General features: G+C 38.8%; 1 protein-coding gene across 1 annotated transcript in view; it reads left to right on the top strand.

The window, feature by feature from the left end:
• Positions 1-15,793, top strand: part of LOC107698145 (disks large homolog 5-like) — an 80,870-nt gene that overhangs the window by 56,281 nt on the left and 8,796 nt on the right. The window contains exons 16-25 of the mRNA XM_016499081.1: positions 539-1,414; positions 2,829-2,949; positions 4,607-4,713; positions 6,668-6,821; positions 6,934-7,023; positions 8,787-8,955; positions 12,109-12,271; positions 12,772-12,905; positions 12,998-13,162; positions 14,928-15,111. Coding sequence (XP_016354567.1) covers positions 539-1,414; positions 2,829-2,949; positions 4,607-4,713; positions 6,668-6,821; positions 6,934-7,023; positions 8,787-8,955; positions 12,109-12,271; positions 12,772-12,905; positions 12,998-13,162; positions 14,928-15,111 — 2,163 coding nt within the window. The remainder of the gene's footprint in view (positions 1-538; positions 1,415-2,828; positions 2,950-4,606; positions 4,714-6,667; positions 6,822-6,933; positions 7,024-8,786; positions 8,956-12,108; positions 12,272-12,771; positions 12,906-12,997; positions 13,163-14,927; positions 15,112-15,793) is intronic.

A 15,793-nucleotide genomic window follows, 5' to 3' on the forward strand; every position in this document is an offset into this window, starting at 1 on the left:
ATTGATGCAAGTGAATCAACTAAATTAATTTAATTATACATATAATTTATATGTTCACAAAGTGCTTAAAAAACAGTTTAGCTATTTAAGTTAAAAGTTGAATATCAGTTGTCAAAATATAATTGCTTGCATGTAATGCATTAAAGATATAATATATAATTCATATAAAATAAATATAATAAATAGGAGCAAAATTTTTGCAATTCCATCACTAAAATACTTTCACTGTGAAGTGTTTTAATTTGGAGCAGGCGTTAACATTTGCATCAGATATGACACTTTGCTGACATCTGATTGTCCAGTTTTGGTTTGTGATCTCCTACTCAGAATAAAAGCATAAGTTACCATGGTGAGGAACACCACTAAAACCCTATCCATCTTCCTGAACCCGAACTAAACTCGAATTTACCTGGGTTGCCACTGAAACCGGCTTTGCGAAATGGGTCACAGTAACAGTAGTTTATGTACCTCTGAATGTTTGTTTTATTGATGTTTCTGTTTTATTTATGCCAGTTGTGCTGAACCTGTCCATTAACAGTTTTTTCCCCAGAGCACGTCGGGGCAGAACATCTTTGAGAGCCTGAGGGAGGCCGAGAAATCCAACGGCAGAATCCATCTGTCGGACATCCATTCTCGAAACAGCAGAAACCTCAAGCACACCAGCTCCACTCAGACAGACATTTACAGCGGGGACACGGGCGGCGATAGAAGAAAGACCAGAACTGACATGGAGGAGAGCGGTTATTCTGAGAGGAAGGTGTTTCCAATCTCCACCTTGCACCCTAACATTCTCCGACCCGCCTCAGAGCTGGGACTGGCCCGCTACTGTGGCAGTGCCTTTCAGGAGGTCTGCTACACCCGCTCAGAGTCAGTCGGCCCTGAATGTGTTACACTGGAAACCAGCCTGGAGAAGCAACACAGTGGCGGCACTTGGCCTAAAATGGTGGTGGGTGTCGCCATGACAACAGACAGCCCGGCGCAACTCTCCATCTACAGGTCGCCCAAGCAAAGAAAGCCCATTGATGCTGACACCTTCAAAAGACCAGATGCACTGTCAAAGACGGACTACCATTCGCCTCAAGCTTTAAAAGCGGACTCTGCCCCGACACCCCCGACCCCACCCACACGTAGCGACTCCTTCAAGTTCAAGCACAAACATCAGGGCAACTCCGCCTCGGAGTCCACCATCACCGCCATGTCTGTCCACGAACCCAAGCAGGAGGACCGCAACGGCAACCTGTACTTCACCGAGGCGGGGCGCGAGGGCAAGGTCTTGAGCTCCAGGAAGTCATGCGAGGAGGACATCGGACGGATGCGGCCGGAGGAACCGGAAGTGAAGCGTCCTAGGCCCAAATCGGCCCCGGCGCTCAGGCGCAGGATGACTCCTCAGACCATTCCTCTTCAGAGCTTCCAGGTGAATTTGACACAGCCAGCCGTCCTGCCTGTTTTAATTAGCCTCGCAGCCTGAGATTGATCTCCCACTGCACTGGGAGGAAAGAGAGAGGGGGAGAGAACATGCTGACGCACGCCTCCTGATGATATGTAGAAGATTAGCTTAGCGCTATTTTAGTAGCGCTTTATTATATTAATATGCTAATTATTGTAATATAATCTAGAATTATTCATGTACATATTATATTATTTACTTTATTACTAAAGTATATATTTTAATATGATACATATTGTCTTAAAGGTGCCATATTATGCCCCTTTTTACAATATGTAATATAAGTCTCTGGTGATATTATTTATTATATTATTATTATTTGGATTTATTCATTATCATATTTTAGTCATTATCATATATTGCTGTCAGTTTAAAATCAAAATAATGTATTATGAATTTCACAATAACATTAATTGCATTTTTTTTTTAAATATTGTGGCAGTACATCACTGAGACCAAGATATTTAACAGCATCACAGATTTTAAACCTCAGTAGCAAATATGAAAATATTTTCAATTCATTTAAACTGTACAATGAATCAGTTCGTTGACTAGATAATGCAGTTGAAAATGTGATTCTGAATATGATTTATCACTTCAAAATATTCATATTTTCTACATGGAATATTGCATGCTTCAAAAGTTTGATTTATTAAAAATGTATGGCAAAAAATATGGCTGTTTATTACAATGTATTGTTATATTAGTGCATATATACTACATTTCAAAAGTTTAAGATTTGTAAGCCTTTTTTTGCTTTTGTTTTCGATACAAGTTTCTTATGTTCACTAAGGCTGCATTGATTTGTTTAAAAATACACTAAAACAGTAATATTGTGAAATATATAACTCAGCAGCCATTACTCCAGTCTTCAGTGACCGGTAGGGTGCAATACATTTTTTTTTCTGTATACTTCAAAAGAACAGAATTTATTAGAAATTTCTGGTAACAATGTAAAAGTCAATTTTGATTCTATTTAATGCGTCAATTGATTCTATTTAATTACTGTCAGTTTTGATCTATTTAATGCGTCTTTGCTGTATGAACTTTTCTTTAAAAAATCAGCTTTTGAACAGTAGTGTAAATACAATGTTATATCATTGTTATTTGTAACAATTATTGTGACGTGATTCGTTTTAACATTTTATTTATTAATTTATTTTTTTACTGTACTGTTTAATATTTCAAATCGACTTGATACATTGCTCAAAATGAAAGTTTTTAATCATTTCAGAGCAAATACATTAATATTTTGAATATCATTTGAAGAATGAAAAATCATTCAACTAGTTATTTTTGTTAGGATATTCTAGAATCATTCATTCTAACTCTATAGAACTGTATATGCTGCATTATCTAATGCTGTGTGTGTGTTTGGCAGAGTTATTCAAATGATGGTGACTCTGTGGAGCAGAGGGAGTTGCTGCGTTCCTCTCCTAATCGACCTCACAGACACAGCGTGGGTTTTGTGCCTACAGCCTATAATGGAACCCTGCCTCCCAGTGAGTTACAGCCGCCCTAATCAGAGCCCTATATTTCAATGCATCTCTTTAACAACACCCTTCCTACACTCTTCCTGTCTGCATTTGCTCTGCAGAGCACAGTTCATCTTTATTCCGATCAATGTGGCCTACAAAATTAATGTTTTACTTAATTTTATGGTGAACTCAGTCCTGAATAATTGAATTGCTCATTTATGATAATCATGTAGAATATGGTTCAACGAGCTTGTTGATTTACAGAATGAAACCAATTTATAATTTTCAGCTTTGAATGTTCATGCTATTGCTTAGGAAAGATGAAAATGCAGGGCTCAGTTTTATGCATTTATCTCTTTCCTGCAGCATAAGGCTATTCTTATTGGTGAGCCCTGAAATGTGTCAGTTAGGTCCCATTTAATGCAGTGACATATTTGCATTTTATTTTCTCACGTAAAGACATAAAGCACATCGTCAGGACTGTAGATTTTTGTAGAAACAGGACAAACCACTGTGGGTTCTGCTTGATGCCTCTGTCATGTGACTATAGTTCACATGGGGATTGTGTGATAATGAGGTCTATTTTTACTTGATTTGAGTATTCAAGCTTTGGCCGGGATGGCTGCCTTCCGAGCTTCCCCCGCCGTCTGCTCATCTGTCGCCCAGAGCAGCTGGCTTTACCGGTGGAACTCGATTCTGAACACAAGCAAAAGCCAATGTGTGACATCAATATGTTGCACTTGGTGCCCCATGTAGTTTTAAAAAAAATAATAAAGCGAATTGGCATGTCATTTGTTATGGGAAATATTAGATATGTTTAATTTTACTATGCTCCAATGTGATTTATCATAAAAAGTGGCTGCAAGTAAAATTGAGTTCCTGTTCCGTATGGGTTACTGCATGATTTTCCTCATATTTCAAAAATGCTTCCTTAAATTTTCACACTTTCTACAGCATGACAAGAAAACAAGTAATGTTTTATTCAAACTGGTTGAGCTTTACTGATGTACTGCTTTCACTCTTGTTACACACATTAATTTAATAACAATACTTTTTCTTTAATTTAGGAGAAATATAGATTTATGAAGTACAAACCAGCATTTGGTCCAAAAGTAGCAAGTCCAAACTGAGTGGCAACATAATTTGTGCTACGTTTGAAAACCCTGATTGAATTTAATTTATTAATATATGTGTGTTTGTTTGTGTATTTGTTTGTTCATTAGTTTATTTGATAAATTGTCTTTTTAAGGATGATGTTTATTTAATGTTAAATAAAAAAAAATAAAAAAAAACAGTCACACACAAATAAAACTACTCCACGTCTCCCAAATTTTGGCAACAGGGTGTCAAAAATTGCAACCCACACAGAAAATGAATAGAAAATAAAATTGCTCTGCGGTGGACAGTTGGGGGACAATCAGCATTTTCTGAACGGTTGGCGCCTTTCACTTAGCCATATATTCCAAAAAATACTCCTTAATTTTTTCTACGTTTCAGGCCATACTCTATGCTCTATTTGTGACAAATCTCACAGTTTTGACTTTCGGATAACATCTCTTGATGCTGTGAGGAGAGCAGTAGCCACAATAATGGAGGCAGAAATGAAAGATGTGAGCGCAGCGGGCAGTTGAAGGGGAATGTGTGTTTTATTGGTTATTATGTGGTTGTGTTTCAACTTCAGACTCAGCACATCGAGGACTGGCCCCCTGCTCTGCGGTAACGGCCGTTATGAAGAACCCTGTTTACATGGTGCGCAGTCACAGAGTTCACACTAACAACTGCCCTACTGCCGCCTACTGAAGACTGTATCTCCATCAAATATGGCAACTCTATGGCATTATTTGTAAGGGGCAATATTAAATCTTTTACTTTATTAAATGTATCAGTCTTATGTCAGAAACTTAAATTTAAGCAACTTCAATCAATCATGGATTTACATTATATAATTGCCTATATAAAGTGTATAAATTATAGATGATAAAGCCCAGGAATTCATTAGAGCGTAGGACTGCAAAATTATGACAATTTAATATGACAATGATTATTGATTATTTCTCTTGATATTGTAATAATGATTATCAATATTGGTAAATAAAATACAAATTTTTATTTTTAAAGAAATAGCATGTCATATTCTTCTATGCAACACAGACAAATTTAAGAAACGTTTATGAGTTAGTTTATTGCATTTTGTGCATTAGAAATTCAAGACTTTACATTGGTTATTTTAATAGCTTGAAAAACAAAACCAGTGACTAATCTAAATGCTTTTGTTTGGCCACTGCATTCATACGCTCAATACAAACCTGTTTTTGATTGATTATAATGCTCAACACTGCAGAAAAGAAATGCTAAGGAAATCTTTGATGCAGCATGAGCAGATCTAAACATATTTCTACAATTAGCACTTTTCATTAATATTTACGTTTCACTGTAATTGTGACCGTCTTAATATGTTTACTTTAATTGTGCAGAGGCCTTTTTTGCCCCTAATCTTGAAAGGGGTCATATGATGCTGCTAAAAAGAACATTATTTTGTGTATTTGGTGGAATGAAATGTGTTTATGCGGTTTAAAGTAAAAAAAAACATTATTTTCCACATACTGTACATTATTGTTTCTCCTCTATGCCCCGCCTTTTTGAAACGCGTCGATTTTTACAAAGCTCATCGGTCTGAAAAAGCGAGGTGTGCTGTGATTGGCCAGCTATCCAATGTGTTGTGATTGGCCGAATACCTCAAGCATGAGACGGAAATGTTACGCCCCTCACATACTGTTGATGCCGTGTCCCGGCTGGAGCGATGAGACAAAAACATTAAAACCCATTACAAACGAGGCATTTGTTGCATCCAGTCGGTAATTACTGATTATAATGACTTATACAAAGTAGTTTCGCTTTCACAACGAAAAGCACAGCGGCCTACCGTGAGGGAAGCCCCGGCTTAGCGTGCGCTGAGGCCGGGCTAGCGTGAGCTGAGGCGGCGGGGGCAATAAGGGCGCGCCCGGCGGATCCGACGAATGAGCGGCAACCACATTTGACGGACCTCGGGCTGGATTCTGCTTCGTCCACGGTGAAAGTTGATGTATTCCCTCAGCGACCAGCACAGATCAGCTCTAGGCATGACGAAGCGAATATCGTCCTCTTTTGGAAGACCAAACAAAGTAGTTTCGCTTTCACAACGAAGCACACAGCGTCTTCACGACATGGCTGCAGCGTCAACAAAACTACAGTGAGACTAAAAGTTACGCCTTCTTTCTTTGCGTGAACATTTGGGCGGCGTTATGCAAATCTTCCCACATAGTGAGGTAGATATGTGGGGGCGTGTCAGAACGAGCCGTTTTAGGTAGGTGTGGCTGACTCTGAACTTTTATAAAGAATATCTCTTTGGATTTGAGACTTTAGTCTTTGCAACTTTACAGATCTTCTTTATGCACCAAGAGCTTGTAACACTCCAAAGAGAAAGGAAAAATTGAAATCGCGTCATATGACCCCTTTGAAGTTGGGGTCATTTTTGTTCATTTTAGTGCCATTTTTGCCCCAAGCCCCTCTTCATTTTTGACCCTGGAAGGTATCACTTTAATGCAGAACAAATTCATGCTGTGAGTTATTGCAGTTAATGATATCACCAAATTTTCATTATGTTGTGCTAAGTACAAGTAACCATTGTAGGTCATAAACAGGATAATTATTTACTTTGTCAGGAGAAGAATTGCTCCTTCACCCCATTATGAGTGTTTGCTGATCTGGTATGTTTTCTTCTCTCCATCTCAGTCCTCAGCATCAAGGGCATCTGAGTCTGGACCTGAGCCAGAAACGCTGCACAGACTACTCTGACTCGTCCCGGAGCAGCCGGGCCTCACACGGCACCAACTCCCTGCCGTCCAGCGCTAGACTCGGTCAGTCTCTGTCTTTAATCATATATATCAGCTTTTCCCCTCTTGCTGTAACTACTGAGTTTAAATAATGTGTGTGTTTTTCTCCTCACCTTCTCCCTTTTGTTTCCTGAAGGTTCATCAAATAATTTGCAGTATCGCACTGAGAGGATAAAGATTCCCTCCACGCCGCGCTATCCTCGCTCAATGCTGGGCTCAGAAAGAGGTGAGCCTCCTCTCATGAATCCAGCACATCTGAAATAATCTTGGTTATGGTTGAATTGGAAAATGTATTCAATTCAAGTTTTTGTATAGCGCTTTTCACGATACAAATCGTTGCAAAGCAACTTTACAGCAATTATTATTATTATTATTGATGCAATCAAACTTATAGCAAAATGTGGTAGTTTATGTTTTTTCAGGGTTGGCATCATCTGAGGTCCTCTGAGGTGTTGGCATCATCTCTTCTCAGGTGTTCTGGATCCAGACTGAAGCTTGTGTAAATCCTAGTTACCGAAACAGAGAAACAAAATTAACACCCCTTTCTACATATGTAGTAGAGACTGCAGGCATCATACTTCAATAAACATTTCAAGTAGGATGCTACATTGTCAACTCACGTCTATGTGTTTGTTTAGTCAAGTTATTTATTTATTTAGTTATTTAATTCTTTCTGAAATACATTTATTTAGAATTTGTAATCCAGTGTTGTCTTCCATACTGCAGTATGTAAAACTAAATAACCACCAGATGCAGCAATACGGTACAGGAAAGGCAATTAAAATGTCAAACAAAGCTAAATCAAGTAAGACATGTCAAGTAGAGAACACTTTGCACAAACAAGTCTGACATTTGTGTACACTGAAATATTGGAAGCCTGAATAAATAACCTGCGGCAAAGAGGTTTTCTTTCCTAACTAATAGTGATTCATACATAAAATGTAAGTCTCCGTTTAGTTTCAGCGTCAAATATATACAAAGTAGTGGAAATGAACTGTTCTTTGTCCCAAAGTTTCCTTTTGTACTAGAACAGATCAATAATAATGTATATTCATGGTATTTTAGTGATCATTTTGTTGGTGAATTAAAATGAGCAAATATCGGCATTGTGAAAATCGTGATGATTTTAATGTTTTATTCAGCCATTCAGCTATAAAGTGTGCCATTTAGCTAATTTTGCACTTATTTCTTGTTTTATGACTTGCGAGTATGAGAGTGAAGACTAAGGTCTTTCAGTAGCATTTCTGATTTAAACTTCAGTAGCAAAATTGGCATTCAGGAAATGTCCCTGCCCTTTTCATGATCATTCAAAAGTTTGGGGTCTGTACTTTTTTTTTTTTTTGTATGGGTTTGAAAGAAGTGTCTTATGCTCACCAAGGCTGCACTTATTTGACCAAAAATACAGTTAAAACAGTAATATTGTGAAATATTATTACATTTTAATATAACTGCTTTTTATTTTAATACATTTTAAAATGTAATTTATTCCTGTGATGCAAAGAAGAAGAATTTTCACTATCACTATCCTTCAGAAGTCATTCTAATATTCTAATAATTGCTGCTTAAGAAACATTTCATATTGTTATCAATGTCGAAAACAGTTGTGTTGCTCTATATTTTTGTGGGAACTGTGATTGTATTTTCAAGATTTGGGAAAAAATATAAAGTTCAAAAGAACAGCATGTATTTAAAATAAAAATCTTATTATAAATGGCTTTACTGTATTAATTTAATTAAAAAATCCTACCAACCCCAACGTTTTGAAACTGTAGTGTCTGTCTGTAAATGTTGCTGTTTGTTACTATTTATTATATTTAAGTACATTTTTGCTCTTTATTACTTGCGGTAAACATTTTGAGTCTAATTGGCCTTGATGGCAAATGCATAAATATAGAGGTTTGTATGGATTGTTGTCAAAATTGTGAAGTTGTTGTGTTATAGTCAGTCTAGAATCCATGCTGATTGTTGTTTCTGTGTGTTGTTCATCAGGGTCCCTGTCTCATTCAGAATGCAGCAGTCCCAGTCTCATCACGCCACGTCTGTCTCCTTTCAATCTGGAGACATCCTCGTTCGCCTCCAGCCAGTCTCAGAGCTCCATCTCCACCCTGCCCAGGATCTCCGTCAGCCCCGTACCCACAGGAGAGCGGAGAAAAGACAGGTACACTCACGCTGCCTCGGGTCCTTCCTGCTGCGCACCCCCCCCAGCCCCTTCATCAGGTTGCCAAGCAACAGCTCGCTCTTATCCACATACAGCTCAGAAGCCCTTTATCTGACTCCAATAATTGGACTGTGTGTGAATATAAAATAATGTATGTTGAAGGATCAGTCGTTCATATCGTCACCGTCGCTCAACTTATTTTAATCTGCACCATCATATAAAATTCAGATCGACTTTGAGTGGAGTTTTGTAAACTAGGTCACTCATTCATTCCAGTTGTTCTTATGTATTTATTATAATTCTTCTCTACATATTTGTCTTCCTCCAGAGTCCCTTGTGTGTCTCTCTCTTTCACAATCTGTTTTTCTCCTCTCTTCTTTGCTCCTCTGAATCTTTCAGATCTCTGTACCGTAACAGATCCTTTCTGAGAATCCCTCTGGCTGCTAGGCCTAGGTTCTCCTCTCTCAGAAGCTTGAGGTTTGTTCCCTGCCAGTTACGCACAGGGAATGCCTGACAAACGTACTTGTTTGCTCCAAGTGGTTGGCTGTAGAAATTCCTGCTTCTCTGTGTTGTGTTAGCATACAGCCCAGGCTACGAGAAATATATTTACCACATGGAAATGCTGCGTTACCAAAGTAAAATGGGTTGTGAATGGCAGTTCATGATGACTCTGACTGATTAGTCAACTAGTTGTTCAGGCAAACCAAAGACCTAGAAAACATGTTGTTTTCCGAGGCCCTTGTTAGTTTGTTTTATTTACATGGTTAGGTCACTCAAAAATTTAAATTGTCCTCAATCACTCACCTTCATGTCATTCCAAATCAAGACTTTAAAGGGGTCATATGATGTTGCTAAAAGAACATTATTTTGTGTATTTGGTGTAATGAAATGTGTTTATGCGGTTTAAGGTTAAAAAAACACATTATTTTCCACATACTGTACATTATTGTTTCTCCTCTATGCCCCGCCTTTCTGAAACGCGTCGATTTTTACAAAGCTCATCGGTCTGAAAAGCGAGGTGTGCTCTGATTGGCCAGCTATCCAGTGCGTTGTGATTGGCCGAATACCTCAAGCGTGTGACTGAAATGTTACGCCCCTTACCATACTGTGATCCTGTGTCCCGGCGCGATGAGACAAAACCAATAAAATCCATTATAAACGAGGCATTTGTTGCATCCAGTGGGGACATAATTACGGATTATAATGACTTATACTGTCTTTTTACACGTTGCGTTGCATCGCGCCGCGTAAACATAAAACCATGTCTGCATTTGTGAAAGTGACACACACCCGGAGCAGTGGGCAGCCCTTTATGCTGCGGCGCCCGGGGAGCAGTTGGGGGTTCGGTGCCTTGCTCAAGGGCACCTCAGTCGTGGTGTTGAAGGTGGAAGAGAGTTCAAAGACAAGTGAGGATATTTTTAATGAAACCTTAGAAATTTCTATCCCTCCATTGAGGAAGAAAAAAAACCAAATCCATGTGATTACTTTTAAAGGTAAAAGTAATCAATGTGAATCAAAGTTTATTCCAAGTGTTCTAAAGAGACATGATTGCTTTACATGAGATATAAAGCGATGGTCACACTTTATTTTAAGGTCCAATTCTCGCTATTAACAACCTATTAACTATGACTTGTCTCAATAAACTCCTAATATTCTGCTTATTAATAGTTAGTAAGGTAGTTGTTAAGTTAAGGTATTGGGTAGGATTAGAGAGGTAGAATATGGTCATGCAGAATATGTGCTTTATAAGTATTAATACATAGCCAATATGTTAATGATAGGCATGCTAATAAGCAACTAGTTAATAGTGAGAATTGGTCCCTAAACTAAAGTCTTACCAAAGAGATAAACATTAATCAATGCTCATGCATAGAGTAAAGTGTCAACTGACACGCAAGAACAAAACTCATTGGTTCTCACATGTCAAGTGCAGTTGAGCTTCTGTTTACCATTTTCGATGTGCTCAGTGTATGCGTGTTGATTAATGTTTATAAGTGGAAAAAAATCCAAATTGAATCTGTTAATTATAAAAAGTGACCATGTCTCTACAAAAAGTTTTATTAAACCATTCTGTTCATATAAATTACTTGTAAAATCTCTTTATGTACATTTTGAAGCTTGAACATTTTGGTGGAATGGACTTTCAATGGAGGGACAGAAATCTCACACATTTCATAAAAAATGTCTTTCATTGTGTTAAGGATGAATGAACATCATACGTTTTGAATGACATGAAGGTAAGTAAATATGACAGAATTTTCATCTTTGTGTGAACTATCCCTTTAATACAACTACATGGAGGGGATCAGGTTTATAAATCTCTGTCAACATTTCCTTCAAGTGGAGTTTAATTGGTGTTATTGGGTAATATTTCCCGCTGCTTCTAATTTACTTTTTTGATTATCCTGCTCAGCAAGAGATTCCTCATGAATGTTAAATCTGTACAGAGCAGGTTTAGCTGTTTTTGGAGTAAATGTGTACTTAAGTGCTTAAGTGAGACATTTATGATTTGCATGTCAGTTTGGCTGCTCTCATCCTGAAAAGATCCAGGGTTTCCTCAATCAGTCAATCACAAATGCTAAAGGGAGTTTAAAGCTGCTATAAGGAATTGTTGCCATGTGTAAAATATCAGGTATCTCTGAAATAAGTGTCTTGAGAAATCTAACCTGTTTCTGACTTGTAGATGATAGCCAGGAGGCTATCATCGCTTACAGCAGCTTTAATAATGTCTTTACTCAGGAGTATAGAGGTCTGTTTTGAAATGTGGTGTACTTGTCAGTGAAGTGTTGATGTTTTGTCTGGACATGGAGCTGTTACATTAAAGCATGATTTTACTTGTTTGGGTGGTAAATTGGGTATATATACATGCGTATTTAGGTTAGGAGAATAAATGTATAACCTTCTGGATCTTTTATTGAAGTCCTCCTGTATGCACACTCCCTCCGCTTTCTACCCTGTTTGTGTGCCTGTGCGGCAGTTAGTCCTCCAAACTGCCAGTTCAGTAAATGTCTCTTGCTGTACACCCACCTGCATGGTTCTCCTCTGTCGCAGTAATTCAGCATCTACCCTGGTTAAAGCCCCGCAGAACAACTTCCGTCTCGGCTGTTGATTATCTCTGATCTTGAAACTCACCCGCATTTATCGTTCTGGCAGGCCGTACTTGGAGGAGCCGCGGAATGTCATCGTGCACAAAGGGGTGGAGCCTCTCGGCATCTCCATCGTGAGTGGAGAGAATGGAGGGATCTTTGTTTCCAAGGTGACCGGGGGCAGCATCGCACACCAGGCTGGGCTAGAGTATGGAGACCAGCTACTGGAGGTTAGCTTTAGCACATCAATAACCCAATGGGCTTTGAGAGAAAAGGATGAAAAAAGGTTTGCCAATGACTAACTTTTTTTTAATTTATTTACTTATATTTTTAGGGCAAATTTAAATTCATGAGCAGTATTTTTTTTTAAATACAGCCCACTTAAAGAGTATATTTAATATAGCAATATATTTAAATAGTGTTTCTGTCTACATTGTTTCTATATCTCACGCTTCATATCGATGACTATCACACCCCAGGACATATGCATTTTACTTGGATTTTATTTAATTTTATTTTTTTATGCAATTTTATTTGATGCAGCTTTATTTTATTTTCTGTTTTGTTTATGCAGTTTTACTTATATTTAGTAATATTTTTTTAAATTTAGCTGAACAGCAAATATATATATATATATATATATATCTTTTGCGATCAGTAATGCTGCATGCCATGCCAACTACGAAAATGTATCATGCAACTCAAATTTATTTTTGTTTCTTTCCCTCAGTACAATGGGATAAACCTGCGCAATGCCACCGAGCAGCAAGCGCGGCTCATCATTGGCCAGCAGTGTGACACCATCACGATCATGGCCCAGTACAACCCACACATGTATCAGCTCGGCAACCACTCTCGCTCCAGGTACAGCCCTTTTTCCATTTCATTTAGCTCAGGTTAATGTATATTTGATCTCAAAGCGGGGGTGGTTTATTCTTGGCCGTGTTGTTCCATAGTTCCCGCTTGGAGCCAGTGAGCTCTCAGTCCACCCCGCAGGGCAGTGGAGCCGCCACCCCAGATAACCACTCCACCATAGACACCCTAAGTGAACAGGATGAAGGCACGCTCACCCCGTCCTCCAAGCAGACGACACCCACCACTAGTCCCAACAGCTTCATCAGGTACTGCACAATTACATACAGTGATCTGCCTTACTGACTTCTGCTGTCTAGAAGACTGCATTCTGACTGAATATAATCACATAAATGACAGATTTGGAACGGTCTACAATAACAGCAACTCTGTGCAACATGCAAATTGCACAGAAGTAGATTCACTATTTTAGGAAACGGCGACATATCTTTTCTTCCATATTGTGATGAAAATCTAAATGAGACTTCCGGTTCTGGATGCGAATGGAGTAGACGCATCTACCTCGTGTTCCCTGTACAGATTATTCTTTGTTACTATTTAATAACCCTCTACTTGTTTATCTTTTCGAATGTAATTGGATAACACGGTTAATAACTAAGGAAGCAGATAATGGCATCTAAATCAGCAAAACAAGTGAAGAAAGACACCACCGCTAAAGATGACGCGACCGCGGCTCATGGCGAGGTTAGCATGTCGGCCTTAACTAGCTTATTGGAAGACCACAGGGCCGCCCTCTCTGCCGATTTCAAAACTGCTTTGACATCTTTAGAGGCAAAACTTGACCTCGTCCAGGCTGCGGTTTCGGACCATGGACCACGAATAGTATCACTGGAATCCAACGCAGACCTCCTCCGCGAGCGAATTCACTCGCTGGAAGCAGTATGTACCGAACTAACTGAGAACTGCGCTAAACTCAAGGCCAAAACAGCGGACTTGGAAGGACGCAGTCGGCGCAATAATATCAGGATAATTGGCTTACCGGAGGCCATTGAGGGTCCTCGACCCACAGTGTTCTTTTCCGAGATGCTGTCGGAAATAATGGGCGAGCAGGTATTGCCGTCACCCCCGGAACTTGACAGGGCACATCGCACTCTGATCGCTAAGCCGAAGCAGGGAGAGAGACCGAGAGCGGTGATAGTTCGTTTTCACCGGTATCAGATCAAGGAGGCGGTGATACGAGAGTCCCGTAAGAGAAGAGGATCTTTGCCTGAAAAAATTAGGTATTCACTAAAAGGGTCAGAAAAACAATTTTTAAGATGTGGCACCCTTTTATTGACTATGTTGATAAGTCTGTTTGATTTTTTTCTTTTTGTAATGTATTTTATTTATTATTATTCCCCCCTTTTTTTATTTATTTTTTTGTTTTTTTTCTCTCTCTCATGCGAGTGTATGTGCATGTATCTCTTTTTATATATGGTTGGAGGTTGATTTATGTTGGCATGTGTATATATATATATGCTCGGTTCTTCTACTTACAATTCCAGTCTGAATTAATGGACAGTATGGATGCTACTCTAGATGTTTGATGGTGAGGGTCGGGGATTGTTGTATGTGATTTAGAATGTAAATATAAATAAAAAAACTTTGAAAGAAAATCGAAATGAAACAGATTTTCGAGGAAGAATGAAAATATATGGTGGGCACTTGATTTTATCCACTGGTTGTTGATTAGATTTTGAGATCACACTCAAAATATGAATGCGTTTCCAGTCAATTGTAATAAATAAATGATTGGAGAAGTCTGGCACATGTGTTTTTTATTTAGAATATATATAATCTTCATCACGCTTATTCCACCTTCTCACCATTTTTACACTGAGCTTGTTGCCAAACATTCTTTGGAATGCCTTCTTTTGGAAGGATATGTGCAATGCTTTACAGTTTGGCCATAAATTTTGTAGCTCTTCTCAAAGGAAGCATAAATATGCAGCTTACCTTTTGGAAAAGCCTGGGTCACACAACACGAAATCCATGACTTTGGGTGACCAGCCTGTTTCTGCTCTTGAATGTCAGGATGTCTTCTGAGAGTTCCAAGAAAGTTCCAGAGCCTCGCTTGGTAACGGTGAGGAAGACTCAGGGGGAGCTGGGCATTCAGCTGTGTGGAGGAAACCTGCAGGGGTTATTTGTGGAGAGGCTGGGAGAGGACAGTCCTGCCAGAGGAGTGGATGGTCTTGTGCCTGGGGACATGATACTTGAGGTAAATGGAGCTACTGCTCTTTCTGTGTAGTGCTTTTAGGGAACTACTGTGAACAGAAATGGTGAGATTACAGTTCTTTGTAAGACACAAAAGAATGATTGTACTTCCTTTTTTCAGTGTTATATGCCTTGCACTGACCTGAAAGGACAAATACACTTTCATGGACAGCCCTGACTGTTACAATCAAGACAAACAGGTTTCCGGAAGCATCTTAACATTGGCACTGGTGCAGTTAGACTTTTAACTTAAGCTGAATATTATGATTTGGTTTTCTACTCTGTATAGTGCTGCATTGATGACGCATTTCACCCTGGTTTCTTTGACAAAAAGCCAATTGGAATTTCTTCAATTGGCTTTTGGATTATTGCAGAAAGTGAGCTCTGTGACCAACAAAAGTTATGATTCCTGCACATTTTGTTAATCGAGATGATCTTCACAAATGAACCAAACCTTTATGAATTTAAAGGGTTAGTTCACCCAAAAATGAAAAACAGGATGTGTTTTACTCACCCCCGAGGCATCCTAGGTGTATATGACTTTCTTCTTTCAGACGAATCCAGTTGGAGTTACATTAAAAATTGTATTTGATCTTTCAAGCTCTATCGTTGCACTCAGCGGGTGTTGCATTGCTTCAGTCCAAAAGACGTGAAATAAAAAGCACCTTTCCATTAAATAAAGTGTC

The sequence above is a fragment of the Sinocyclocheilus anshuiensis genome, unplaced genomic scaffold, assembly GCF_001515605.1.
Source record: "Sinocyclocheilus anshuiensis isolate Anshui unplaced genomic scaffold, SAMN03320099.WGS_v1.1 scaffold1734, whole genome shotgun sequence".
In the NCBI taxonomy this organism is placed as follows: Eukaryota; Metazoa; Chordata; class Actinopteri; order Cypriniformes; family Cyprinidae; genus Sinocyclocheilus; species Sinocyclocheilus anshuiensis.